General features: G+C 46.8%; 8 protein-coding genes across 9 annotated transcripts; 6 read left to right on the top strand and 2 right to left on the bottom strand.

The window, feature by feature from the left end:
• Positions 1-81: 81 nt before the first annotated feature.
• Positions 82-1,903, top strand: LOC9658781. 2 transcript variants are annotated; one of them, XR_002991783.1, is made up of 4 exons: positions 82-258; positions 400-1,183; positions 1,244-1,332; positions 1,408-1,456. XR_002991783.1 is itself a non-coding variant. In XM_024669780.1 (4 exons), the coding sequence occupies exons 1-4, from the start codon at positions 124-126 to the stop codon at positions 1,768-1,770; spliced, it is 657 nt and encodes a 218-aa protein (XP_024525548.1). In that variant the 5' UTR covers positions 82-123; the 3' UTR covers positions 1,771-1,903. The 2 variants fall into 2 exon arrangements, 1 of the variants encoding a protein (XP_024525548.1); XM_024669780.1 differs by having other exon boundaries at positions 1,097-1,183; positions 1,261-1,332; positions 1,408-1,903.
• A 39-nt stretch (positions 1,904-1,942) lies between these two features.
• LOC9659931 (31 kDa ribonucleoprotein, chloroplastic) lies at positions 1,943-3,571 on the bottom strand. The gene is made up of 8 exons (XM_002964755.2): positions 3,485-3,571; positions 3,357-3,425; positions 3,187-3,293; positions 2,999-3,127; positions 2,681-2,870; positions 2,559-2,627; positions 2,302-2,408; positions 1,943-2,229 (listed from the first exon to the last, which is right to left on the bottom strand). The coding sequence occupies exons 1-8, from the start codon at positions 3,558-3,560 to the stop codon at positions 2,056-2,058; spliced, it is 921 nt and encodes a 306-aa protein (XP_002964801.2). The 5' UTR covers positions 3,561-3,571; the 3' UTR covers positions 1,943-2,055.
• Positions 3,572-3,739: 168 nt separating this feature from the next.
• LOC9659930 (sodium/calcium exchanger NCL2) lies at positions 3,740-5,932 on the top strand. The gene is made up of 7 exons (XM_024669707.1): positions 3,740-4,100; positions 4,172-4,369; positions 4,428-4,609; positions 4,656-4,816; positions 4,883-5,174; positions 5,237-5,605; positions 5,671-5,932. Exons 1-7 carry the CDS (start codon positions 3,740-3,742, stop codon positions 5,917-5,919), a joined length of 1,812 nt encoding a protein of 603 aa, XP_024525475.1. The 3' UTR covers positions 5,920-5,932.
• Positions 5,933-6,039: 107 nt separating this feature from the next.
• On the top strand, positions 6,040-7,210 carry LOC9658779 (ADP-ribosylation factor 2). Its single transcript, XM_002965092.2, has 6 exons — positions 6,040-6,273; positions 6,359-6,429; positions 6,513-6,632; positions 6,689-6,807; positions 6,877-6,958; positions 7,070-7,210. The coding sequence occupies exons 1-6, from the start codon at positions 6,126-6,128 to the stop codon at positions 7,073-7,075; spliced, it is 546 nt and encodes a 181-aa protein (XP_002965138.1). The 5' UTR covers positions 6,040-6,125; the 3' UTR covers positions 7,076-7,210.
• Positions 7,211-8,420: 1,210 nt separating this feature from the next.
• Positions 8,421-9,591, top strand: LOC112344561. Its single transcript, XM_024669475.1, has 3 exons — positions 8,421-8,576; positions 8,633-8,694; positions 8,750-9,591. The coding sequence occupies exons 1-3, from the start codon at positions 8,501-8,503 to the stop codon at positions 9,455-9,457; spliced, it is 846 nt and encodes a 281-aa protein (XP_024525243.1). The 5' UTR covers positions 8,421-8,500; the 3' UTR covers positions 9,458-9,591.
• Positions 9,441-11,161, top strand: LOC112344560 (AAA-ATPase At3g28510-like). Its single transcript, XM_024669474.1, has 2 exons — positions 9,441-9,508; positions 9,589-11,161. The coding sequence occupies exon 2, from the start codon at positions 9,660-9,662 to the stop codon at positions 11,088-11,090; it is 1,431 nt and encodes a 476-aa protein (XP_024525242.1). The 5' UTR covers positions 9,441-9,508; positions 9,589-9,659; the 3' UTR covers positions 11,091-11,161.
• A 94-nt stretch (positions 11,162-11,255) lies between these two features.
• Positions 11,256-12,315, bottom strand: LOC9659929 (AAA-ATPase ASD, mitochondrial). The gene is made up of 2 exons (XM_002964754.2): positions 11,657-12,315; positions 11,256-11,534 (listed from the first exon to the last, which is right to left on the bottom strand). The coding sequence occupies exons 1-2, from the start codon at positions 11,886-11,888 to the stop codon at positions 11,287-11,289; spliced, it is 480 nt and encodes a 159-aa protein (XP_002964800.2). The 5' UTR covers positions 11,889-12,315; the 3' UTR covers positions 11,256-11,286.
• A 5,545-nt stretch (positions 12,316-17,860) lies between these two features.
• On the top strand, positions 17,861-19,445 carry LOC9659928 (NAD(H) kinase 1). The gene is made up of 8 exons (XM_002965091.2): positions 17,861-17,890; positions 17,982-18,095; positions 18,158-18,252; positions 18,320-18,423; positions 18,470-18,543; positions 18,600-18,678; positions 18,752-19,071; positions 19,134-19,445. The coding sequence occupies exons 1-8, from the start codon at positions 17,888-17,890 to the stop codon at positions 19,443-19,445; spliced, it is 1,101 nt and encodes a 366-aa protein (XP_002965137.2). The 5' UTR covers positions 17,861-17,887.
• Positions 19,446-22,811: the final 3,366 nt, after the last annotated feature.

The raw sequence follows: 22,811 nt of genomic DNA, 5'->3' as shown, positions 1-22,811 counted from the left end.
TTTACCCTTTTTGCAATGAGGACTAATTTAACATAATTAGTCTACACGTCATCAACAGGCGCAACTTTTCGAATTCTTTCCCGTGCTCCGGGAATGGCGGTCGAGTTGCGCTAGGGCTTCTGAATGGCGCCGGATCACACTTCGGCGTCCTCGTCCTCCAGCTACGACCCGCAATCGCTCCAGGATTTGCAGAGAATGAGGGTCGATGATCTCATCTCGTGGCTGTCCGAGAACAAGGCGGATGGTCTTCCACCCAGGGTAAGCTCTCTTCTCTCCGAAAACCAGGGAAAGGCTAGATAGAGATGGGGCAGGAAGCACTGAGATTTTAGCTACCAGAGAATTCCCAAAGGCTAGACGGTTGATCCGGGTTTCTTTCTTTCTTGGTTCGATTTTCCAAAGGCGAGGCCGAAGGATGAGAGTTCTCAGCAGTACGAAGGGGTCTCTCCAGCATCTCTCAAAGATGAAAAGCCACAGCTACCGGCGAAAGTTTCCCCAAGAAAGCCACTCAAGCGACCACCCTTGCTCTGGAAGACCCGTCGAAACAAAGCAAAGAATGGTGGCATTGGTAGCGGTGGCCCGTTTTTGCTGAGCTCGGACTTGATCGAGAGGAATGCTGCGAGGTTTAACTCGTTTGACGAGGAGATTGAAAGGCAGAAGTGCTCCCTGGAGAATCACTACTGCACGTATGATGCTATTCGCGAGGATATCGTCAACGACACGAGAAGTATGGAGCTGTGGAGGGGCATGATGGAGGAAGTCCAGGACTCGGAGCCCGAGTTTATCGAGCGGAAGTTCCCGGATTTCCCTCCGAGTACCAGCAATCTGGAGGACCTTTGCGAAGACGAGGATGAAGATGACTCGACGGGATGCAAGTTTTTTTCCTTGAGGTTGGCACAGAACAAGTAATCTCGATCTGGTGGTGGTAGAGGATTAGCATAGGCTCGGGGGGAAAAAGAAAAGGACCAGCCAGGGACAGGGACGGAAGCCATTGACAGGAGGAAAAAACCAACGAAAGAAAAAAATTTGCTGGAGAAAACAGCAAAGCACAGTGGCTATAGAAGTATGACAGGAGTTTCTGGTGGTTTTTGTTTTACAGAAGCAAGCCAAAGAGTTTTATGTCAAGATGGCTGAGGCGCTTTTGGTAGAGAGGCAGTCTAGACACGAGCGTGGAAGGCTGCGAATGGTAAGCATAAACTCTACGGACTTTCGGTTTGGCAAGCTCTGAGAATTTTCATGTGTGTAGCTTGGCATTGTCTCCAGGTGACAAAAGGAATGAGGTCGCTCTGGTGCTCCTGCTCGCCACCAAGAACGGCTGATGATTTGCCGAAGCGGGTACGTAGAAGTTCTCAAAGCTTTCATATCTCTTCATCGAGTTCTAACGCTAGATTTTCTCTCTTTCTCTCGCAGAGGAGACCATCGTCGGCTCCAGCTTCTACCTCTGGATCACCAAGCCCACCTCCGCCATCGCTGGAGCTAAGCAGGCCGGCGAGGCCCAACCCTTTGAAGCGAACGAGAACGTTTGGGCCGCTTGCTCCTGGCAAGAGGCTCACGCAGCACTGCCTCGACAAGCCGTTCCAGTTGAGGCCACCGGTTGGGCGGAGCCGCCACAAGAGCAGCTACCAGCAGTCACTGAGGCACACGCTCCGGGGGCCATACCACGTCCTGCTGCTGGTGTTTTGGATTTGCTTCTTTGCGTTTGGTGCTCTTGCCTGGTACTTACAATATCTCGAGGAAGAACAGTTCATCCTGGTGGAAGTAGGCGCTTGTTAAGTTCTAGCCAAGCCCACTCACTCTCCACGTTTGCGTTCCTTCCAAATGTCGTGGAGGAACACTCGTGGCCAAGAAATCGATTTTGAGACAACCATGGTGTTTTGCAATGGTTAAAAAAAAGATTTTGAGACAACCAGAACTCTTTGCTTTGAAATGTTCCACGAAAACTCTATAGAAGTCAAATACATTGTTCTCAAATTTTCTATCACACTCCTATCAAAAAGCCCTCCTTTTCTTTTTCTTATGTTAAATAGGCATTGGCAGTTCCTGTGTGTTCTCTCGATCTCACATTACTTCGTTGCCTCCGCCATAGGCACCACCACTGCCACCGAAGCCACCACCACCACCGCCGTAGCCACCGCCGCCACCGCCAAAGCCACCGCCGCCCCCGAAGTCTTGTCTGGGAGCTGATGGCCTGTCCGAGGCGTAGTCGACGCGAATGCTACGGCCGCCGAGCTCCTGGAAAGTGAAAAGACAACTAAGTTAGCAAGCTCCTAAAAGGCTCCCAAAAAGAGATTTTTTCGAGCTTACATGGCCGTCCATTCCTTGGACTGCTGCTTTCGCTTCGTTGTCGTTCTCAAAGGTAACGAAGCCGAATCCTCTCGACCTTCCAGTCTCACGATCCATTATAACTCTCGCTGGCACGGAGAGAACACTGTTAGAGAGGACATTGCAAGAACACAGAAAGAAAAGGCCATGCCAGAGAGCAAGCCCAATGCTAGAGAAAAGAAAAAGGAAAACCAATGCTAGGCAAACAAGAAAAGATCAAAGATAGCCACTAAGAGTACCTTCCGTGACTTCGCCGTAGTTCGCAAATGCGGTCCTCAAGGTTCCATCATCAACGCCCCAAGCAAGGCCTGCGGACGATCCATTAGACCCAAAACGAAGAAATCCCCGAAAGTGAGCTTACCGCCAATGAAAAGCTTGGAAGCATAGGAGCGGCTGAGAATCTGCATCACCGGCACGGAGACGCTCGCGGCCGCCATGGCGGCGCTCGTTTGCGGCGCCAAGGTGCGCGCGCTTGCGGCCTTCCTCAGGGCGCGCCCGATCGAAGAGGACATCGCCATAGCCGCTGCGCAGCGCAATAGAAAATGCGAGGGCTAGGGTTTAAGGGCTTAGAGAAACCCTAGCTAAGATATTTACCTCTTAAACCCTGATTACTACTAAGCACACATTTGTTATTAGTAAATAATCAACCCCGAATAACCCTAAATTTTCTTTTCTTTTAGCTCGCAATGCTCTTCGTATTGGGAATCTCCGAGAGGAGGTCGAGGAAGTTCCGGTAGCTCGGCGGGTTTTGCTGCATTTCCTTCTGTGTTTTGGCGTAATCGACGCGAATGCTGCGACCGGCGAAGTCCTGGAAACGATCCATCAAAGATTTCAGCGAAGAATTCGAAGAACTCGCCCGCAGAGTACCTTCCCGTCCATGGATTCCAGCGCTTCCTTGGCTTCGTCCTCCCGCTTGAATGTCACGAATCCAAAGCCCTTTGATCTCCCAGTGTCTGGATTGGTCATGACTTTCGCTGGAAACAAGAAGAATTCAGTGAAATCGAGCCCGCATTGCCGTGCAATCGCCAAGAACTCACTGTCAATCACGTCGCCGAACTCCTCAAACGCGCCGCGCAGCGATAGATCATCGACTCCCCACGCGAGGCCTGCAATGCCGGAAACAAAGAGCGAGAGTGGAGCTGTAGCGAAGAAGCGAGTACTGGACCATTTACATATAGCTTGCACGCTCTCATGTAGCGCGCCTTGGGCCGATTGCGCAGCACCCGGTTGCTCACCGCCATAACAACCCTAAAACCCCTGTACACGTAGCGTTACACGTGTCTGTGCTATGCCTACTTGTCAATCTTTTGACTTTGCGTGGCACAAATCCGTCTTGCCACGCAAGCCACGTCTCTGCCAACGTGTAAAGCACGTGGACTTCCTTGTCTTTGCCCTTTCGGTTGGCCATTTGGAAGGGAAAATGTGGCGGACGCCTGTGGTGTTGCTTTTGCTGGTTTGTTGCGCGCAAGAACTCGCTAGGGTTTCGAGCTCCCATGATCGTCCCTCCGCGGAGCGTCCAATGCAGGTAGAGACCGCCGATCCTCTTTCTCTCCTCCGCCGCGAGGGCAAGGCGTGCCAGGAGAGCTATGGGATTTTCCCGTGCTCCGAAAAGCTGGGAGGCAGCGTCTTCTTGCTCATCGTCTACAGCTACGCGTTCGTCAAGGCCGCGCAGCTCCTCCTCAATGGCAGCGAGCTGCTGCTGGAGATCGCGCACCCGGGGATCGTCGGTGGCCTTTGCCTCCCAATCATTTGTACCATTCCAGACGCAGCGGTGATTCTCGGTAAGAGTTCCAGGTCTTTTCCTTCCACTTGCTTCTTTCTCTTTGGTCGTTTGATAGTTCTTGGTTGATAGTTTCTGGGATCTTCGGAGACAAGGAAACGGCCCAGTCCCAGGTGATGATCGGCATGGGTGTTCTAGCGGGTTCTACTGTTCTTCTGCTTACAATGCTCTGGGGGACTGCGCTGATCGTCGGGCGCTGCGATCTCTACGAGATAAATGGTCACAAGTACGCGAGAGAGAAAACTCTCACCAAAGGATTCCATCTCACTGGTACTGTTCTTTGTCTCTTTCAGATTTTATTTTTGCTTAGCTTCGGATTACTTTGCAGAGACTGGAGTCACTCTGACGAAACAGACAACTTACGTAGCGTGGATATTAGTCTTGAGTGTGTTACCATGCATCGTCGTCCAGCTTCCGCAAATTCTCGGGGCGCCTGCGCTGAGTAGAGTGTTTGTGATCATTGGCAGCGCCATGGCTTTTCTCGGCTTCGTAGCATACTGCGTGTACCAGGTAACTTTGCTGCGGCAGTGTGGTGATATGTTTTTCCCTTTCATAGGTGATGACTCCATGGATCCAACAAGTAATGGTAGACTGGCACAGGCATCGCTACAGAAGATCTCATGCTCTACACCGAGCTCACATTTATTCTCGTCAGAAACGGTGGGGAGATCTTTTGCTGAACGGGGAGAAGTTACTGAATTACGAAGTCCTTCGAAGGTTCGTTGCTTGTCGTATTTGACATTTTTTAGACTAAAACGACTGTTTGTTGTTGGTTTCGTACAGGCTGTTTCATTTCTTCGACCAGAACGGTGACGGGCTCCTTTCAGAGAGGGAGCTGAAAAACTTTATAAAAACCATTGGCCTGACTCATGACAGCAATATCCCCGAAGGACTGGAAGCGAAGATCTGGATGGAAGAGTTTGATCACGAGAGGGACGGCAAGCTTTCCTTGGTCGAGTTTGAAGAAGGGATGGCAAACTGGCTCAACAGTTCCAAGCTCGGACTCGAGTTTGTGAAGCATCGTTCCTTTAAGGGGGATCGTACCACCTCTGGACACTGGGCAGAGATTGCAAAGGTATGTAGCGTTACTTTCACAGTTGGTCCGCGATTCTTTTCATTTATTTTTTCTTCGTACAGGAAGCTCAGTCCTCTCTATATGCTCTTTTAGAGGACGAAGAAGTTCACGCTCCCGAAGATACCGAAGATCCCAATGGTGTTACTACCACTATACAAGAAGTGGACGTCGTGGAAGAACCACCGCCGAGTACTCTCGGAGGAATCCTAGTGACAGCCACGGCGTGCTTGCTGGGAGGGATGGCACTGGCGTGCATCTTTGCTGCTCCTCTGGTGGACACCATCGACGATTTCTCCAGGGCCTCTCACATCCCGGCCTTCTTCGTCTCCTTCGTGGTGACACCGATCGCGACGAGCTCCAGCGAGGTGATCTCTTCCATCACTTTTGCTTCGAAGAAGCAGAAGCGTGGAATCTCGGTAACTTACTCTCAGGTACTCTGGAAATCTCTGTAGAAAGCTCGCTTGAACTTACGCTTTTGTTCTTGTCTTTCACACAGCTCTATGGCTCCGTTGTGCTCAATAACACGCTTTGCTTGGGGCTGTTCCTGGCGATCGTGGCTGCTCGAGGCCTGGTGTGGGATTTCTCGGCGGAAGTTTTGATCATGGCTCTAGCAACCATGGCGATGGGGTGCGTGGGTGGGATTTTCACGACGATTCCACTCTTCATGGCGTTTGGAGCGTTTCTTCTCTATCCACTGTCGCTTGGTTTAGTCGTGCTTCTCAACCAGTACCTGGGATGGCACTAGAGAGAATTTCCTACATGCGAGCTTTATAAAAATCTAACGGTCGGCAGGAGTCTATAAACGTGTTTTGGGCCCAGATCCGACGGCTGGGAGGGCTCGGTGATCGAACGACAGAGCTGTCCTTGCCTCATTTGCGTCCTAGGGTTTTTGTGCTTCTTCTTTCTGGGCTGGGAGTCTCTCCGGGCGCCTGAGCGGATCGACGAGCAGCCATGGGGCTCACCTTCACGAAGCTCTTCCAGCGCCTCTTCGCGAAGAAGGAGATGCGAATCCTCATGGTGGGGCTCGATGCAGCTGGTAAGACCACCATTCTCTACAAGCTCAAGCTGGGCGAGATCGTGACGACCATCCCGACCATCGGTAAGCGCGTATTTCGATCGGGATCTGGCCGATCTGGGTTGTCGGGTTCTAGATCTTGACCAATTTTGTGCTCGCTCTTTTGCAGGATTTAATGTTGAGACGGTCGAGTACAAGAACATCAGCTTCACCGTGTGGGATGTTGGCGGTCAGGACAAGGTCGGGATCTCTCTCGTTTTTTTCTTCATCTTTGTGTCCTTTTTCTTTGTTCTTTCTGACAATTCTTTGTTCTGGGATCGCAGATCCGACCCTTGTGGAGACACTATTTCCAGAACACGCAAGGTCTGATCTTCGTGGTTGATAGCAACGACAGAGACCGTGTTGTGGAAGCCAGGGACGAGCTCCACCGGATGCTCAACGAGGTCTGAAAGCTTTGCTTGTTTTGTGGGGTTCTCACGATGAGATTTGCTCATTCCAGGACGAGCTGAGAGATGCGGTGCTGTTGGTATTCGCGAACAAGCAAGATCTTCCCAACGCCATGAACGCTGCCGAGATCACCGACAAGCTCGGCTTGCATTCCCTCCGCCAGCGTCACTGGTGAGCAAGTCTCTTCCCTCTTTTGAGATCTCTCTAAGATCTAAACGCTTTGGTTTTTGGATTCCATAGGTACATCCAGAGCACTTGTGCTACCTCCGGCGAGGGTCTCTACGAAGGGCTCGACTGGCTGTCGAACAACATCGCGAACAAGGTAACCAAAGTTCTCTCCTTTTTTTCTCTCTTTTCTCGATTCGTGGCTTCCTTGCTTGGATTCTCGATTCTTATTCTCGGGATCTAAAGTTTGTGTGGTGGCGAATTCCAGGGCTGAGTGATTGCCGTGGGGACCGGTCGATCCATTTGAAGTTTTGCGCTTTCATCATCGTCCATTGCATGACTACCTACAAATATATAGACTACAAATGTGGCTTTGCTTAGATATAAATGAATTCTCTTTCATTACTTACAACGTTTTCTATCAATCACGAGGTTACACGAGATTTAGGGTTTTGCCTATGCCAGTGCCGCGTCCATGGATTTTCAGGCTCTTCCACGCGGCTTCTTCGCCATCGATAGAATCCCGGGCTGCGGCATTGTGGAGCGATCATCAATACACAGCAGCGCTCGCGCTGATCGAGAAGGATCCCGGCGGAGCTCCTCCCGGATTGCTAGATCGCGCTCGGCTCCTCAAGGATCAAAGCGAGCGAGGGAGCCACGATCTCTCCGACTACTACTTGGATAAGATTCCTCCCAGGGACGCCGCGGAGTATCTCGGCCCGGTGGAAATTCGCAAGACCGAGGATGGAAGAGGGCGGGGTGTGTTTCTCACTGCAAATGCCCGCGCTGGCGATTTGCTCTTCGTGAACACCGCGGTCGTGGAATTCCAAGAGGATGAGATTGATCCAGATTTTGTGAGGATGAAAGAAAAGCTATTGCGCAGGGTCGTGGAGCGATGCAAATCGAGCTCGCGCGCTGCCGCGCAAGTGAGTTCTATGTATGCTGCTCGCTCGCTGGAGATGGAAGTGCCGCCCATGGGCGTCTTTGCCCCAAATTCGAGCTCTTGCGAGCTGGGAGGAGGATTCAATCGAGGCGAGGAGCTAGGAGGATTCGATCAAGGCGAGGATTCGGCCATGCCAGCTTGGGACGAGGGCTATGATTTCTGGGGGAGGAACTTCTTTGGTCTCTGGCCCTTCCATAGCTTTGTGAATCACTCGTGCTGCGAGGCCAATCTCTCATCGCGGAAGATCGGCAATGCCTTCTACGCGTACGCCGCTCGCGATCTGGAATCCGGGAGCGAGCTCCTTGAGGCGTACTGGAGCGCAATCGCGTTACAGCCCTACCGTAAGCGCAGATCGATCCTCCCGTTCCCCTGCCACTGCGCGAGATGTGAATTCGAGCAAAGGCTGGAGCGCGAGAACCCAGAACTGGAATTCACGGAGAACTGGGAGAAATCGCTGGCTGGATTGAGCCGGCGAGAGAGGGGATGGCTGCGAGCCTCGCATTTCCACGCGTATATGAGATCTCTCGACAGGGAAATTCCAGAGGAAGAATTTCTAGAATCGTGCCGCGAGGTCTCGCCAGGATCGTTCCTGGCGCTTCAGGCCGCCTTGCATTTCATGGCGCCTGGCCGAGACAATTCACGGCTCGAGGATTTCGCGCGCGCCACAGCGATCGAAGCGTGCGGGCGGCAGAAGGAAGAAGTGATCCAAGCCATAGTCACGAAATTTAGGGTTTATGGTTAGCTAGGGTTTAGGCGATGGCGCTGGCGAGGACGACGCGGCTTCGCGCGATCCGGGAGCTCCTGCTCCTTCCCAAGCGATCTCCCAATGCAGGTGTGTGAGGTTTCGCAATTCGCCGCTCTGCCGATGCTCATCTTCTTGCGATCCAGGGCAATGCCGGGAATTTCGAACGACGAGCGTCCTCCGCGACAATCTGGAGGAGATTATCATGGTACGTGCGCTGCGCTGCTAGATCGGGCTTCTCTCACGCCAGGGAAGTTTTCCAGAGAATCTCGGCCAAGGGGAATCAGGCCCGGGGCGCGCTGGCGCCGCTCGTCGGCGTTGGGCCGAGCAAGCCGTATCGCCTCTCGGGCGAGGACTCGGAGTGGTCGGAGAACTTCACCATGAAGCCGCTGGACCGGCAGCTCAAGAAGAAGCAGCTATGGCTCGAGTGTAAAAAGGCCTGGCAGATGAAAACACAGGTGGATGGCAGCATTCTCAACGTCGTGAGGGGCGGATTCGCGGTTTCCATCGCCGGATTCGTGGCGTTCATGCCCCGGAGCATGAGGAAGACCGCCAACGTCCACTCCAAGTTCTACATTCTCAACGTGAGAGCCGACAACAACGAGCTCATCGTCGGCGAGGCCGAGGGGACTGCTATGACTTGGTCGAAGCTCTTCCGGTTCTACAAGAGGAGCTTGCAGCGGCTGGACGTGGTGGTGTGGATCAAAGGCACGGTGGTGGCGCATGCCAAGAACGGCTACTGCGTAGCTCTTGCCGGGCACTTGGCTTTTCTACCCAAGGAGTACAGGAAGAGCACCCGGCTCGAGTCGACGTTCCGGATCATGACCATGTATCCCAGGACGGGGAAGATCGTCGTCCAGGAAGTGAACACCAAGCACTTCGCGTCGCTAGCGCCGGTGGCGGCCGAGGAAGACAAGAGCAACGACAGTGAGGAAGACGAGAAGTTGGATCGAGGAGGAGTGACGCGGTGAGGATTTCGAGAATTTGCAGGGGAGGCAGGCACTCAGCTCAAGACTTTCCAGGTAGGTGGTGCCTGGTATTTCATTTATGATGTTACCTATGTTCTTGGGGTTCTAAAACGCGAGTCTTTTCAATTGCCTAGGTACTCCACTCGTACTGTGTCACTTTCACGGGGCTTTTCCGTCTTTCAGTTTCCTTCCTTGCTCATGCTCGATGGGGATCCCGCGCTTCTCGTCCGAGCTCAAGAGAGGGATCATGAGGGGCAGCTCAGAAGTCGCTTACTTGGGATCGATTCTTGGCCTGCTGGCATTCCTGCAAGCGATTCTTCCTCGAGAGATTTGGTACGTGCTACAGGAGTGGGTCAGAAAGCTACTGCTTTGGGTGTCTTTCTACATCAGAGTGGATGTCTACGAGCTGGACGACAACCACAGCAATGAGATTTATGATGCGGTGAAGCTGCATATCGCGAGCATCACCGCCGATCAGCACGCTTCCGCGCGAAGGCTCACCATCAGCAAAGCGAAGGGCGCGGTGAAGCCGAGCTTTCGCCCGGCTACCAACGAGCAGATCGTCGATACATTCCAGGGAGTCCAGTTCTGGTGGGTGCATCGCGTCAAGCCTCTCCAGCCGAAAGGAAGTTCTCCAGCTTATTGGGGCCAGAGTAGGTCTGACGAGAAGCGGTACTTCACTCTCACGCTCCACCGACGCTATCGACAAAGTTTGCTACCGGCCTACTTGGATCACATTGCCGAGAATGCTAAAGAGCTGGATCGCCAGAACAGGGCCAGGAAGCTCTACACGAACGCTCAAAGTGATGGAAGGAGGCCCTGGGAGTATGTCCCTTTCAAGCATCCCGCGACTTTCAAGAGCATGGCTATTGACGACGGTCTCAAGCGGAAGATCATGGATGATCTCAATGCCTTCAAAGTTGGACAGAGCTTCTACGACAGAGTGGGGAGGGCGTGGAAGCGGGGTTACTTGCTATATGGCCCGCCTGGGACCGGGAAGTCCTCGCTCATCGCTGCTATAGCAAACTTCACCGACTACGATGTCTACGATTTGGAGCTGACGGAAGTGAAGAGTAATGCCGAGCTGAGAAGGCTGCTTATGAACGTCAAGAATAAGTCGGTGATCGTGATCGAGGATATAGACTGCTCGCTGGAGCTACAGAACCGTGGACTGCTACCGAAAGATGTGGAGAGCCCCGCAGAAGAAGAACTCGCCGCAAGTGCCGATCAGAGAAAGAAGAAGGAGAAGGCCGACAGGGAGAGAAGCAGGGTCACTCTTTCTGGAGTTCTCAACTTCACCGACGGGCTTTGGTCGTCAATCGGAGACGAGAGGATTCTCATCTTTACGACAAATCACATCGACCAACTCGACCCCGCGCTGCTTCGATCTGGCCGCATGGACTTTCACATTCTGATGACGTACTGCTCCTTCCAAGCTTTCAAAGTCCTGGCGTCAACGTACCTCCTGCTCGACGATCACGAGCTGTTCGTGGAGATTGAAGAGCTCCTGGGAGCAGTACAGATTACTCCTGCTGACGTAGCCGAAGTTTTCATCCAGTACAAGAACAAACCGGATGCTGCGCTCGAGAAGCTAATCAAGGAACTTCAAGCTAGAACTTCCGGAGGAGGAGACTGACATTCGTATGAGAAAGATTGCATGGTACGTCCATCTAAGTTTAATCAGATAGATTTTACGTTTCTACTAAAGTTGTGGTGTCTGGGATATTTTCCTCTGCGGCCGCCTTCTTGGCCTTGGAGTTCCTGAGAGCTGCAATCATGCTCTCTCGTCGCGATGCTCCTGTTCTGGATCAGAAGCTCGGCGATACCAGCCTCTACCTCGCTGATAAGCTCCTCGATCCTTGGAAATAGATGATGGTCGTCAACGTCCAAGTGCGTCCGAGCCAACACCTTGAAGGCAGCGGAATCGCAGTAGGAGAGGTGGTGTGCATAACCATGCTCCCATCGAGTTCCTCGATGTGATTCGTGGTGAAGGTGAGGATCCGCTCGCTGCTGGTGGACGACCAGAGGCCATCGGTGAAGTTGAGAAGGCCCGACAAGGTAACTTTGCTTTTCTCCTCGTCTTCATCATCCTCGTTTTCATCCTTCCTTTGCTCTTTGTTTTCTCCTCGGGCTCCAGGCGCTTCTTCAAGTTGAGCGAGCAGTCGATGTCCTCGATCGGTGGTGCTTGGCTTCAAGTTGTTCTTGACGTCGGTGCGTAGACGTCGTAACTGGTGAAGTGAGCTATGGCAGCGATGAGCAACGACTTTCCCGTGCCCGGCGGGCCGTAGAGGACATATCCCCGCTTCAATGCTCGACCGATCTTCCGGAAGTAAGCCTCGCCGTCCATGAATCCCAGGAGATCATCCTTGATCCTGCGCTTGAGCTCCCCCATAGGTGGCGGGGTGGTCGAAAGGCACGGATTAGGAGTAGTCATTGAAATAGGTAAAGAGCTTTTTCTTCTGGACGCTCTATGACGTGCTCCAGGTAATCGGGGACGAGAGTGTGCATGCCACGACCAGAGTGAAAGATCGCTTCTGAGATATGCCACTGCTGCTCTCGACGACCCGGCGGACCCACTTGAAAGGCACGCCGCGGAAGATCTCGGCGACGCTCTCGGCCGAAGTTTGGCGCGCGAGAGAGCTGTCGACTAGGAGTCGCCGAGGTGGTTTTCGGAGACCATGTGGGGAGAGAAGATAGGAGTAACTGTCGCGGAGCTCTGTGTTGAGGAAGGCAATGAGACCGATGATGGAGCCGACATAAGCCACGCCATTCTCATTTCTCTTTTATACATACTTTTTGTACTAGCAATATAATCATTAACCTTGGTAATTTCTTAATTAGAATGTTCAAAGAAGGCGTTTATGTTTTGGACTTTGTTACCACGACATAGATCTAGACCACATCTTGTAGATCATAATCAAAAAATCTAAATAGTACTAGAGCATCAATGCCGCTAAAGTAATGCTTTCAAAGCAATCTTAGTTTCTCTTGGCACACTACGGTCTTGTAATAGACCTTCATATTAAATCCTACAACGTCTCATCAGATGAGAAATCTAGAAAGAATGCCAAGAAGAAAGCCATAAAAAAACAGAGATGGAAGCAGCTGTGACACTAAAATCAAATAAATAGTTTAGAGAGGTAAGTTGTGGTTTTTTCCTGGTCCTAGTCCAATGGCTGTATCTTTTGATTGCATGCTTCTTGGTCTTCTTGTCAGTGATGGACTAATCCTTACAAGTTAGTTCTTGTTGGGGTGGGATACTGCTGGCAAGGTAACAATTCTGTTCAAGGTACATAATTGGGAAATCATGGTTCCAACATTTGATACCTAATCTTGTACAAACACAAGAAGAAAAGAAAAAAGATCAACAAAAAAGAAGAATGTGTGGAGGGACAAAAGGTACTTCTAGGATTTCTTTGCTCTTAGGCTAAAACTTTGATAGTGAGTCATGATTGAAGGAGACTACCACAAATCACTCACCACCAAGAAGTCTTCTTGGCTTTCTCAGCTTGAGCTACTTTCTCATTATCCTAGTGTTCTTTCCTCATTTGCAATATTTCCTTCTCCTAACACATTGATCATTTTTTACTTTTATGAATTTTATTCACAATTTACTGTTGAGTTGAGTGTTTTCTATCTTTTTCATACTAATCTAGAATTAGTCATGACTCACGTGAATTAGTGAATATAGACAAATCCTCACAATTACGTCCTTGGGTTTAGTCGTTAGACTAATTAATGAATTCTCAATTGTCGTGACTCACGTGAATTAGTCATTTTGTGTTATCACTTGGATAGTAGACTATTATGTTCAAATGAGGTGCACTCTTGTTCATGGGCTTTTTTTTTATATATTTAAACCCTTATAAATTGTTTTTCGACTTATTCCTTTTAGTTGCTTACCAATTTTAGTGGTTATATTTGGACTGTCTAATATTTATATATAAGTATGAATCTTGGTAATCCTAATTCATCTTGTTTACCACTATTCTTAGGATCCTCTCATTAATGGTTTTTATTGATGGTAATTTTTTGTTCTTGATTTCTTGGTGGTGTAAGGATCAAGCTCTTAATGGGCTTGAGCAACAGTTAGTCTTGGTGTTTGCACAATTCACTCAAAACTAAGGATTGCAACACTTAGTTGCAAACAAAGTGCCTCATTTATGCTTGGTAGATACAACTTATTTTTATGTCTAATACAATTTTCTAGGCTACTTATAAAGGATGCCCACTTATGAATTGAGAATTTTGGGATGATGGCTATATATTATGGATAAGATGATGGTTGGAGTATTTAGATTGTGTTCTACCAATATTATATGCACAATCCTTGAATCTTTGACAAATAAAAAGTGTTCTTATGATGTATGGCACAACTTCCCACTATAATATCAATAAGATGAGTCTTAATAATTTTAATTTATCTTATTTCTGCAATTCTTCATGCTCTAAGCATTAATTAATAAAATAATTTATTGTGCTAAGCTCAATATTTAGTTTTCTTTAAAAGATTTTTTAAAATATTTTTATTAATGTTATATTGTGATTTCTTGAATTGGGGTTTAGACCATTGCTTATATACAAGAAAGGATGGATCAAATTCAATCCTAAATAGATAATCCATTTGCTATAATACTATAATTTATGTATTACCTAGCCAAGATGATACATATATATACATATATATACTTATAAACTTTATACCATTCTCCCTTAGAAGATGAAAAGGTGATAACAATAAGTGAGGTGGAACATCTAAAACTTTTACTAAATAATTATAGATTACTATAAGAATCTAAAACTCCCATAAAACTACTAACAAAGTTACTTATAATTGTGATTGAAATAAAACCCAAAGCCCTGGGATAAACATTAGTTGGTTATGGAATTCTGATAAATTAATTGCAACTCTATGTGTAGCTGGCAAATATTTAAACCAATCTCAAAACTATAATTTTGAACCAAAGTAAAGGACTTTAAGAACCACTATAGTCTATGAAATGCCATTATAACAAATGATACATCATATGTATAAATTTACTTGTCAATAATTCTCCAAAACCACTGTTAAGTTACACTCACAACCATAAATAGAACTTGCCTTTACATCTTCTTTTCAGTCAACATCCAAAATCTATATTAACTCAAACTCATGACTTTTATTCTACATATGGGAGGTTGGACTCACTCCATATATCCTTCACATCCTTTTTATCCCCTCTTTTAAGGAAAAAAAGTTTTAAAGCATTAGCTTCATTCAGACTCATTGCAGTCATTCTCATTCCACCATCTATGTTTAATTTCACTTTGCAAAGTGTACACTTTTAAAGGAATATATAAAACAATGATAAAACAAAAACTTTGAACAGTATTCATAATTGGGGACAATTTGAAATTGTCACTAAATTGTCGCTTGGAAATTGTCATGAAATTGAAATTATCGTGAAATTGTCGCTTGGAATAAGGGAATATTCAATATTACAATTTTCTACAAAAGAAACAAAAACAAGATTCTTAGCTTTACATATATACCTAACATCTAGATTAGTATGAAAAAGATAAAAAACACTCAACTCAACAGTAAATTGTGAATAAAAATCATAAAAGTCAGAAATGATCAATGTGTTAGGAGAAGGAAACATTGCAAATGAAGAAGGAACACTAGGATATTGAGAAGGTAGCTTAAGCCGAGAAATAAAAAAAGGTTGGGAAAGAATAAAAGGTAAAAAGAAAGAATTAAATGGTAAATTAAAGGATTGACACCTACCTTGTGAAATTTCTAATTCATCTTCAAAACTATCTCTATAATAATCAAGTTCCTTATTATAATCCAAAATCCATTCAAGCTTGTAAACATTACTTTCCTTTAAACTTGATAATTGATGTCATGATCATGCTCTACATCAAAAGGAGATGGTAAAACACCAAGAATATGACTAACTATTGTAAGCTCTTGAATTTAGATTTTTGAAGAAGTCACCCAACTCAGTATTACTCAAGTATAAAGACATTTTACCCTAAATATCTTAAAACTCTTAACCAATTAAAAAAAGGGTGCATTATTATTCATTAACTTTTTTCTTTTATATTTGAACTCTTATGGATCTTCTCTTAAGTTATTCTCTTTAATTGCTTACAACTATGTAATTATATTCCATGGAAGTTGAAGACAACAACAAACTAAGAATGGGTGTAACACCAATATGATCACATCCCATAATACTAAAAACTCAATCCAATGGAATAATATTAGCAGCTTCAAGTGACATACTCTATAATCAATGATGGCATGGCATGGTAAAAGAAGAAAATGCAATGAAGATAAAAAGAAAGAGCATATATAAGCATAACAATAGCTAAAATTCTAGATCTTGCAAAAAGCCAATACAAATCTATATTTAAAAGAGAATTAAGAAATTGAAAAAAAAGCACAATTCTGAACACTAGAGCAAAGCATTGCCCTTTAGGGATAAATTGCAATATGCTTTAGGTGGCTTTAGGGGTTTTACCTTTCTCTTGGATGTCCTTCAATCAGATATGATAGGAAGATTAATAATTGTATCTAAGCTTTAGCCACTAATTTTTAATTCCTTTTATGATGTTTATAACATAGTCCTTGGAGAGCACTCTCCATATATACAACTCTTGGCATACAAAATTAGAGCAATCTTAATAGGAATTTCATAATATTTCTAGCCACTAGAGTCTAATCTAGAGCTTTTGCCACAAAGGCATTTGCATTACATATGGTCCTTTACCTAATGAATGTGGTTACCTTAAACTCTATAATCATAATGTATGTGAGATATTTCCATGCAAGATTATTATGTTTCATAACACAATGCTATTATCATTTATTTTGTCAAAAGTTTTTTCGCATCAACCAACATAGTTCAACTTGAGAACTAGGATCTTAATATATTAACTTATTAAAGAATATTCTATATAATATTTCTAAATTTTTTAAATTTTTTTTATCTTATCAATTATTAAGTTAAAATATAAAATTATATTTTTAAATAAATTAAATTAGATTTTATATATCTTCATTAGCAACGTTATATTAGAAAATGAATATAATAAAATCTTTAATCTATAACTAATCTAATCTTTAATAGGAATTTCATAATATTTCTAGCCACTAGAGTCTAACCTAGAGCTTTTGCCAAAAAGGCATTTGCATTACATATGGTCCTTTACTTAATGAATGTGGTAATGTACATGTATATATACATACATGGTTTAGGATTTAGGGTTATATATGTATACATGGTATATATACATATATAAATATATATGTATATATGTATGTATGTATGTATGTATTACCTTAGCTATGTAATACATAAATTGTAATAATATAGCAGATGGACCATCTATTTAGGATTGAATTTAATCCATCCATTCTTGTATATAAGCAAGGGTTTAAACTTCAATTGATATACCTATTTTTATATTCCAAACACTCACATTGGTGGAGGTGAGGCATATATTTCAACTCTTGGTGAGAATGAACTTTTAATAAAATCGATTCATGGGGTAATCCTCTTCAAAATTTACTCATGGATTGTAAGCACAATTTATATTACTGATAAACAAAATTATTAATATTAAACTTTACCAACAAACCAATTTATATTTCCACATAAGCCCTAAAACAGTTTGAATGGAGAAGGCAACGCATTTTGTTGGCGCGAGTTGGGTTTTGTTGGATCGTTTGTGTGCTGATATTTTTCTTCGCTGAAGTTTGTGCCAGAGGGTGGCGGCGTCCCAGGCTCGGTGCGGCGCGTGGAGGAACAAATTGCGCCCACATTTGTGACCACCGAGCAAGAGGTAGAGCGGTTCGCTGAGACTAGCGCAGCCGTTCACGATACCAACACTCGGCTCGTCAAGGTTTCTGAGGTCCTCCAAAGTGAGTCTCTGTAGATCTCACTTTCTTAGAACTTTTTTTTGTTTTCTTCTTTCATTTTTCCAGCTGCTGCGCGAGCACTGCAGCAAGTTATCGACAGCAAAGTCCATGCCGAGGAAGAGGCCGAGAAATGGAAGAAGTACGAGGATCTCCAAAACTTGCAAATCCATCGCACCGAAAGGGTTGTCCAAGGTATCGTCTTGCACAAGGTTCATTCGTTTCATCCTCTGGCATGCATGTATGATCTTTCCCAGAATCCGTGGGAGGCCAAGTTGTACGACAAGAGGAGATCGTAACTTACCGTCCCGAGTCGCACCAACTTGTCCAGCCGGGAGGAGCAGTGATTCCTGCGGTGATCCAACCGGGAGTGGGAGTACTCCAGCCGGTGGAAGTGGTAGCAGCCGCCGCTCCTTCACTTAGGAAAGGTCTCTACAGCCAGAAAGCCTTGAGGAGCAAGAGCATTCCGGCCAGCAGCTATTCTTACGACTATCGGACTGTTGTCCAGCATCTGGAGCCTCCAAGTTATGGTAAGGTGAGTGTTAATTCATTCGTTGCTATAGAGGAAAATCGATCTAGCAATGATAAATGGAAGCTTTTTTTTCTTATCCTTTGGTGCAGGTGTCTTTCAGACTCGAGTGGATTAGCGAGGGGAACAAAAGCACGCAATACCAGCAAGACGTTGTCACGTTTGAGAGCGGCAACATCAGCACTCCGACTTGCAAAAACAAACAGGTTTTTGCATTGGAAAATGTGTGCCAAATCTGATTTTAATGTTTCTTTTCTCGTGATTGCAGATAATTCTTGTGTGGGATTCGCCCCCTCAATGCGTTTGCATCCTAACAAAACCAAACTGCAAACGAGTTCACGATCTCTGCAAGGAAATGATACTGTGAGTCTCTTCCATCTCTCTCGTTTAAGTAAGTTTTTATTTGATTGAATGTATGCTATTTTATCAGGTGGCTGCACAGCGTGAGCTTGTCAATCTACGTAGAACCCCGCGTCAGGAGAGAGATGCTTGCAGACGACTTGTCCATGGCTTTCCTTCATACGTGGGACAGTGGTAAAAAAATCGTGTTCTTCGTTTTCTTTTCATGCAACTTTTGTAGACGAGGAGCTGTGCTTTCTTCACAACAAAATCGACCTCATCGTCACCCTCGGCGGAGATGGCACCGTGCTTTGGGTAGCGAATGATTTTCTGAAACATTACATATGATCCAACCTCCATCTCTTTTGCAGGCTGCGTCGTTGTTTAGAGGCCCCGTCCCGCCGGTGGTCTCGTTTGCAATGGGCTCGCTCGGCTTTATGACTCCGTTTCGTATCCTACACCATTTTTTCCTTCCAGTTTTCATCGAGAAGCTCCTTGACTGTTCTGGTACCAACAAAAAAAGAGAGTGAAAGCTACAGAGAATGCCTCCTCTCGGTGATGAAAGGCCCCGCATACATCACCATCCGCCACCGCTTGCACTGTCGGATCATTCGCCACAGCTCCAGCTCCAAGAGCAGGAAGAAACAAGCCGGAGAGGAAGTTTACATCGTCCTCAACGAGGTCGCCATCGACAGGGGGATGTCCTCCTTCTTAACCAACCTCGAGTGCTACTGCGACAACATCTTCGTCACAAACGTACAGGGCGACGGCCTCATCCTCTCCACGCCCTCGGGAAGCACAGCCTACTCGTTATCAGCAGGAGGATCGATGGTGCATCCACAGGTAACTTGAAAGTTTTGATTCATGGTAGGTTTTCCTTTTGATTCTTTGCGTTTGTTCTCCAGGTTGCGGCAATGCTTTTCACTCCAATTTGCCCGCATTCCCTCTCGTTTCGGCCGCTTATCCTCCCCGAGCACGTAACGCTACGAGTCCAGGTGCCCGAGAAGAGCCGCGGCGATGCCTGGGTTTCGTTTGATGGGCGAGAGAGGCTCCAGCTCGGCTGTGGTGACGCGCTCGTGTGCCACCTCTCGTCGTGGCCGGTCCCCACTGCGTGCACGCTCGAGTCTACCAATGCTTTTCTTGAGGGCGTCAAGGAGGGGCTCTATTGGAACATGAGGAAGCTCCAAGTTGGCAAGGACATTGGTTTGAACGTTTAATAAGATATGTGAGTGCATGGACCTGAACATCACAAATATTGTTTATATTTGACTACATTTTTGGATTGGGATTTTCATGGAATACCAGGTTTGAATAAGAGGTGGAGGAGTATGTCCCTTTGGCCATTCCTCATATTTCAACTTTCAGAATGAAGTTCTTGCAATTCCTCTAGCTATAGATGTATATACCTATCTTCCAAGGTAGTGTGTGCTTCTAAGTTATATTTTTCTTGTCCTTCTAGCCATGAACAAAGCCTTCAACCCAAAAATCAAGGGTGGCTTTTTCAGTATCACTTGAAATCACTTCCACCATCCTGCAGCTTCATATGGACGTTTATAGAGTGTGGGCCTTTGGACCAAATCTTCCAATTGTATATTGCAGTTTACTTGAAGTTGAAACTCTTTTTGTAGTTGATAATGGAGGAGTTAATTGGGATCCTAGATGCTGCATACCTGCCTCCCAACTTCGGGGTGTGAGATATCTCTTTTGCCATGATGTCTTTCAAGCTCTTGCTTTTGTTTTATCCAACACTTTTCTTATCTTCCATAGTATATTGCACTATTAAGTGATTTATTGTTTTTGAATGTGAAGTCCAAGTGTATGGCTATGATGCCGTATACTAATATTAGCATAGTGGGATTTTGGTAGCCATCAGATTTTTCAATTTGGATTGCTCTTGTATATAAACTAGGGTTTTTGGGTTAATTGATATGCACATTTCTATATTCCATTTCCATATTTTATATATTCACATTAATAGAGATAAAGGGTAGTTTTGATTGTCCCTAAGGAGTGTTTAGATTTGAAATTCTACTTTAAATTTAGCTTTTGCATTATCTAAATCTCTCTTTTCTTGTAGCTTTTTCAATTTCTTCCCTTTTGTTTTTTTTCTTTTCATTCATTTTCATGGCAGAGTAGCAGCCTCCTCCTCCTTTGACTTTGGAGTAGCAATTGATGCAATTGCTCAATGCTATATGGTTACAGTTGAATAATTAAACTCAATTGATGGTGGCATTCATAGTGGATGGTATAGCTCTTGTTGCCAATCCTCGAGTTCGGCCAAAGTTCTTCTGTGGGAATCCTAGGGATGATATGTACCATTGGTTCAATCACTTCACAATGATTATCACATATCATTCTTGGGATGATGCTTAGTGTTTACATGAATATCCCATATATCTCTAAGGGATGGCATTGCAATGGTATAATAGTTTGACCACAACCACTCGTAAGGATTGGAGCATTCTCTTGGACATCTTCAAACACACATTTGGACATGCTAATGATTGTAATGATGCATTTCAATAATTGCATCGTCTTTATCAAGGGCCATCTGAGTCTATGATGCAATTTAGCATTCATTTCTGAAGCCTCTTGCTTCGTATATAGCCCAATATGTCGGAGCAGATCAAGTTGAGAATGTTGTGCCTAGCATTTCATCAAGATCTTGTAGGACTTGTGCATGCACTTGCTTTAACCACCTTTGACAATACTTTTCATTTGACAGAATGTTATGAGATGTCACCGCTTCCACTTCTCACTACACATCCTTCAACTCCACTTCTTGTGGGAGATAGTCCTATTCTAATGGAAGTTGATGTTGTTGCTACTTAAGTTCAAGGACAAGGGTAAGGATGTGGTCATGGCCGTGATATTGTAAGCGACTAAATTTTCCATTCTACTTTAGTCACTTAACCACACCTCCAACCACTTGGAGGAGTCTCACTCACAACCTCCGTAAGTCCTATTTCAGACTTGGGCTTGTTAGCCCCGAGAATGGCATCCCCGCCACTCAACCTTTGCACTTGATCCAAGTGCTCCATGTGTCCGATCCCATGATCGACACCCCAAGGTACCACCGACATATCCGCCCGTTACGCTAAGGCCATGCCCCTTTACCTTGGTCACACTAGTGGTCTAACACCACCTGCATCACAGTCCCCTCTCTCAAGGACTGGGCCATCCGTCCATGAGTGATCATTCCAGATCCCCTCCTTAGCATCCTTAGGATGCCCACAGACATGGGGAATAGCCTTCCCCAATATAACTTTTCCGGTCTTCGCCAAGTCCCTTTCTGGCCATGGCCGTGTTTGCCAACACTGCCACTGGATCAAGGCTCACAGGCTCGACCACTAAGTCCCAGGGTCCTCTGGGACTTCCTCACCACACGACTGTATCCTTAGTCACTACACCAGAGGACTGCTCCTCTGCCTTTCCACAGTCTGGGCCTTCGGGACAACATTTCGGAACACCGTGGCCTTACGCAAGCCTCGGGGGTACTCTCCCCGCCTTTCGCCTTTAGGTGCTCTAGCCATGGGCTTAGAGCGAGGTTCTGTTGAGCCACGACAGGTATCCAAGTAGGTAGTGCCACCCACACTTGGACTGGGAGCATCGGCCAGTCGATCTCCCGGGGGAACTAGAGCCGGTTCTTGAACACTTCACCAAGCTACCCCGCTTGTCGGTCCGTGTTCACTCTAGTCTTGGACTTCCCAGTGGGCAGCTCATCACCCAACACTGGGTCCGGCCTTCCTGGGCCAAACTGGCCTTTCCTGGCCAAACTGGCTCCACTGCAGTCCTCCCCCTACTATACTTTTGGAGCTCACCAAACCCCCCAGGGTCTGGGAGACGAACGCTTTGGGCTTTCACCCTCTCAGACTCGGACTCGGACTCGGACTCGGACTCGGACTCGGACTCGGACTCGGACTCGGGCTCGGTCTCGGCCTCGGCCTTGGTCTCGGTCTCGGTCCCGATCTCGGTCCCGGTCTCGGTCCCGGTCTCGGTCTCGACTTCGGACTCCATCTCGGGTCCATCTCGGACTCCATCTCGGGTCCATCTCGGACTCCATCTCGGGTCCATCTCGGACTCCATCTCGGGTCCATCTCGGACTCCACCTCGGGCCCATCTCGGACTCCATCTCGGACTCCATCTCAGACTCCATCTCGGGTCCATCTCGGACTCCACCTTGGGTCCATCTCGGACTCCATCTTGGGTCCATCTCGGACTCCACCTCGGGTCCATCTTGGACTCTACCTCGGACTCCATCTCGGACTCCAACTCGGGTCCATCTCGGACTCCACCTCGGGTCCATCTCGGACTCCACCTCGGACTCCATCTCGGACTCCAACTCGGGTCCATCTCGGGTCCATCTTGGGTCCATCTCGGACTCCACTTCGGACTCCAACTCGGACTCCACTTCGGACTCCAACTCGGACTCCACCTCGGACTCCATCTCGGGTCCTTCTCGGACTCCAGTTCGGACTCCAACTCGAGTCTATCTCGGGTCCATCTCGGACACTTCCACGTGTCATGTGTTGGTCCTTTTGGGTCCCTTTTTGGAGCCTCGCTTATTGCTCGCTTTGTGCTCA

The sequence above is a fragment of the Selaginella moellendorffii genome, unplaced genomic scaffold (assembly GCF_000143415.4).
Source record: "Selaginella moellendorffii unplaced genomic scaffold, v1.0 SELMOscaffold_5, whole genome shotgun sequence".
Classification (NCBI taxonomy): domain Eukaryota; kingdom Viridiplantae; phylum Streptophyta; class Lycopodiopsida; order Selaginellales; family Selaginellaceae; genus Selaginella; species Selaginella moellendorffii.
This window is presented reverse-complemented; position numbering and strand designations above follow the sequence as displayed.

Coding starts and splice junctions, on each gene's coding strand:
- LOC9658779 (XM_002965092.2), top strand. CDS start 6,126: ATGGGGCTCACCTTCACGAAGCTCTTCCAGCGCCTCTTCGCGAAGAAG. Junction 6,274..6,358: donor GACGACCATCCCGACCATCG/GTAAGCGCGTAT, acceptor GCTCTTTTGCAG/GATTTAATGTTGAGACGGTC. Junction 6,633..6,688: donor TCCACCGGATGCTCAACGAG/GTCTGAAAGCTT, acceptor TGCTCATTCCAG/GACGAGCTGAGAGATGCGGT.
- LOC9658781 (XM_024669780.1), top strand. CDS start 124: ATGGCGCCGGATCACACTTCGGCGTCCTCGTCCTCCAGCTACGACCCG. Junction 1,184..1,260: donor AGCGTGGAAGGCTGCGAATG/GTAAGCATAAAC, acceptor CATTGTCTCCAG/GTGACAAAAGGAATGAGGTC. Junction 1,333..1,407: donor CTGATGATTTGCCGAAGCGG/GTACGTAGAAGT, acceptor TTTCTCTCGCAG/AGGAGACCATCGTCGGCTCC.
- LOC9659928 (XM_002965091.2), top strand. Junction 18,096..18,157: donor CGACTTGCAAAAACAAACAG/GTTTTTGCATTG, acceptor TCGTGATTGCAG/ATAATTCTTGTGTGGGATTC. Junction 18,253..18,319: donor CTCTGCAAGGAAATGATACT/GTGAGTCTCTTC, acceptor CTATTTTATCAG/GTGGCTGCACAGCGTGAGCT.
- LOC9659931 (XM_002964755.2), bottom strand. CDS start 3,560: ATGGCGGTGAGCAACCGGGTGCTGCGCAATCGGCCCAAGGCGCGCTAC. Junction 3,426..3,484: donor GTGCAAGCTATATGTAAATG/GTCCAGTACTCG, acceptor CCGGCATTGCAG/GCCTCGCGTGGGGAGTCGAT. Junction 2,871..2,998: donor ATACGAAGAGCATTGCGAGC/TAAAAGAAAAGA, acceptor CTTAAACCCTAG/CCCTCGCATTTTCTATTGCG.
- LOC112344561 (XM_024669475.1), top strand. CDS start 8,501: ATGGCGCTGGCGAGGACGACGCGGCTTCGCGCGATCCGGGAGCTCCTG. Junction 8,577..8,632: donor CAAGCGATCTCCCAATGCAG/GTGTGTGAGGTT, acceptor CTTGCGATCCAG/GGCAATGCCGGGAATTTCGA. Junction 8,695..8,749: donor ATCTGGAGGAGATTATCATG/GTACGTGCGCTG, acceptor GAAGTTTTCCAG/AGAATCTCGGCCAAGGGGAA.
- LOC9659929 (XM_002964754.2), bottom strand. CDS start 11,888: ATGACTACTCCTAATCCGTGCCTTTCGACCACCCCGCCACCTATGGGG. Junction 11,535..11,656: donor CGTCTACGCACCGACGTCAA/GAACAACTTGAA, acceptor AGGATGATGAAG/ACGAGGAGAAAAGCAAAGTT.
- LOC112344560 (XM_024669474.1), top strand. CDS start 9,660: ATGGGGATCCCGCGCTTCTCGTCCGAGCTCAAGAGAGGGATCATGAGG.
- LOC9659930 (XM_024669707.1), top strand. CDS start 3,740: ATGTGGCGGACGCCTGTGGTGTTGCTTTTGCTGGTTTGTTGCGCGCAA. Junction 4,610..4,655: donor TAGCATACTGCGTGTACCAG/GTAACTTTGCTG, acceptor TCCCTTTCATAG/GTGATGACTCCATGGATCCA. Junction 5,606..5,670: donor TCTCGGTAACTTACTCTCAG/GTACTCTGGAAA, acceptor TCTTTCACACAG/CTCTATGGCTCCGTTGTGCT.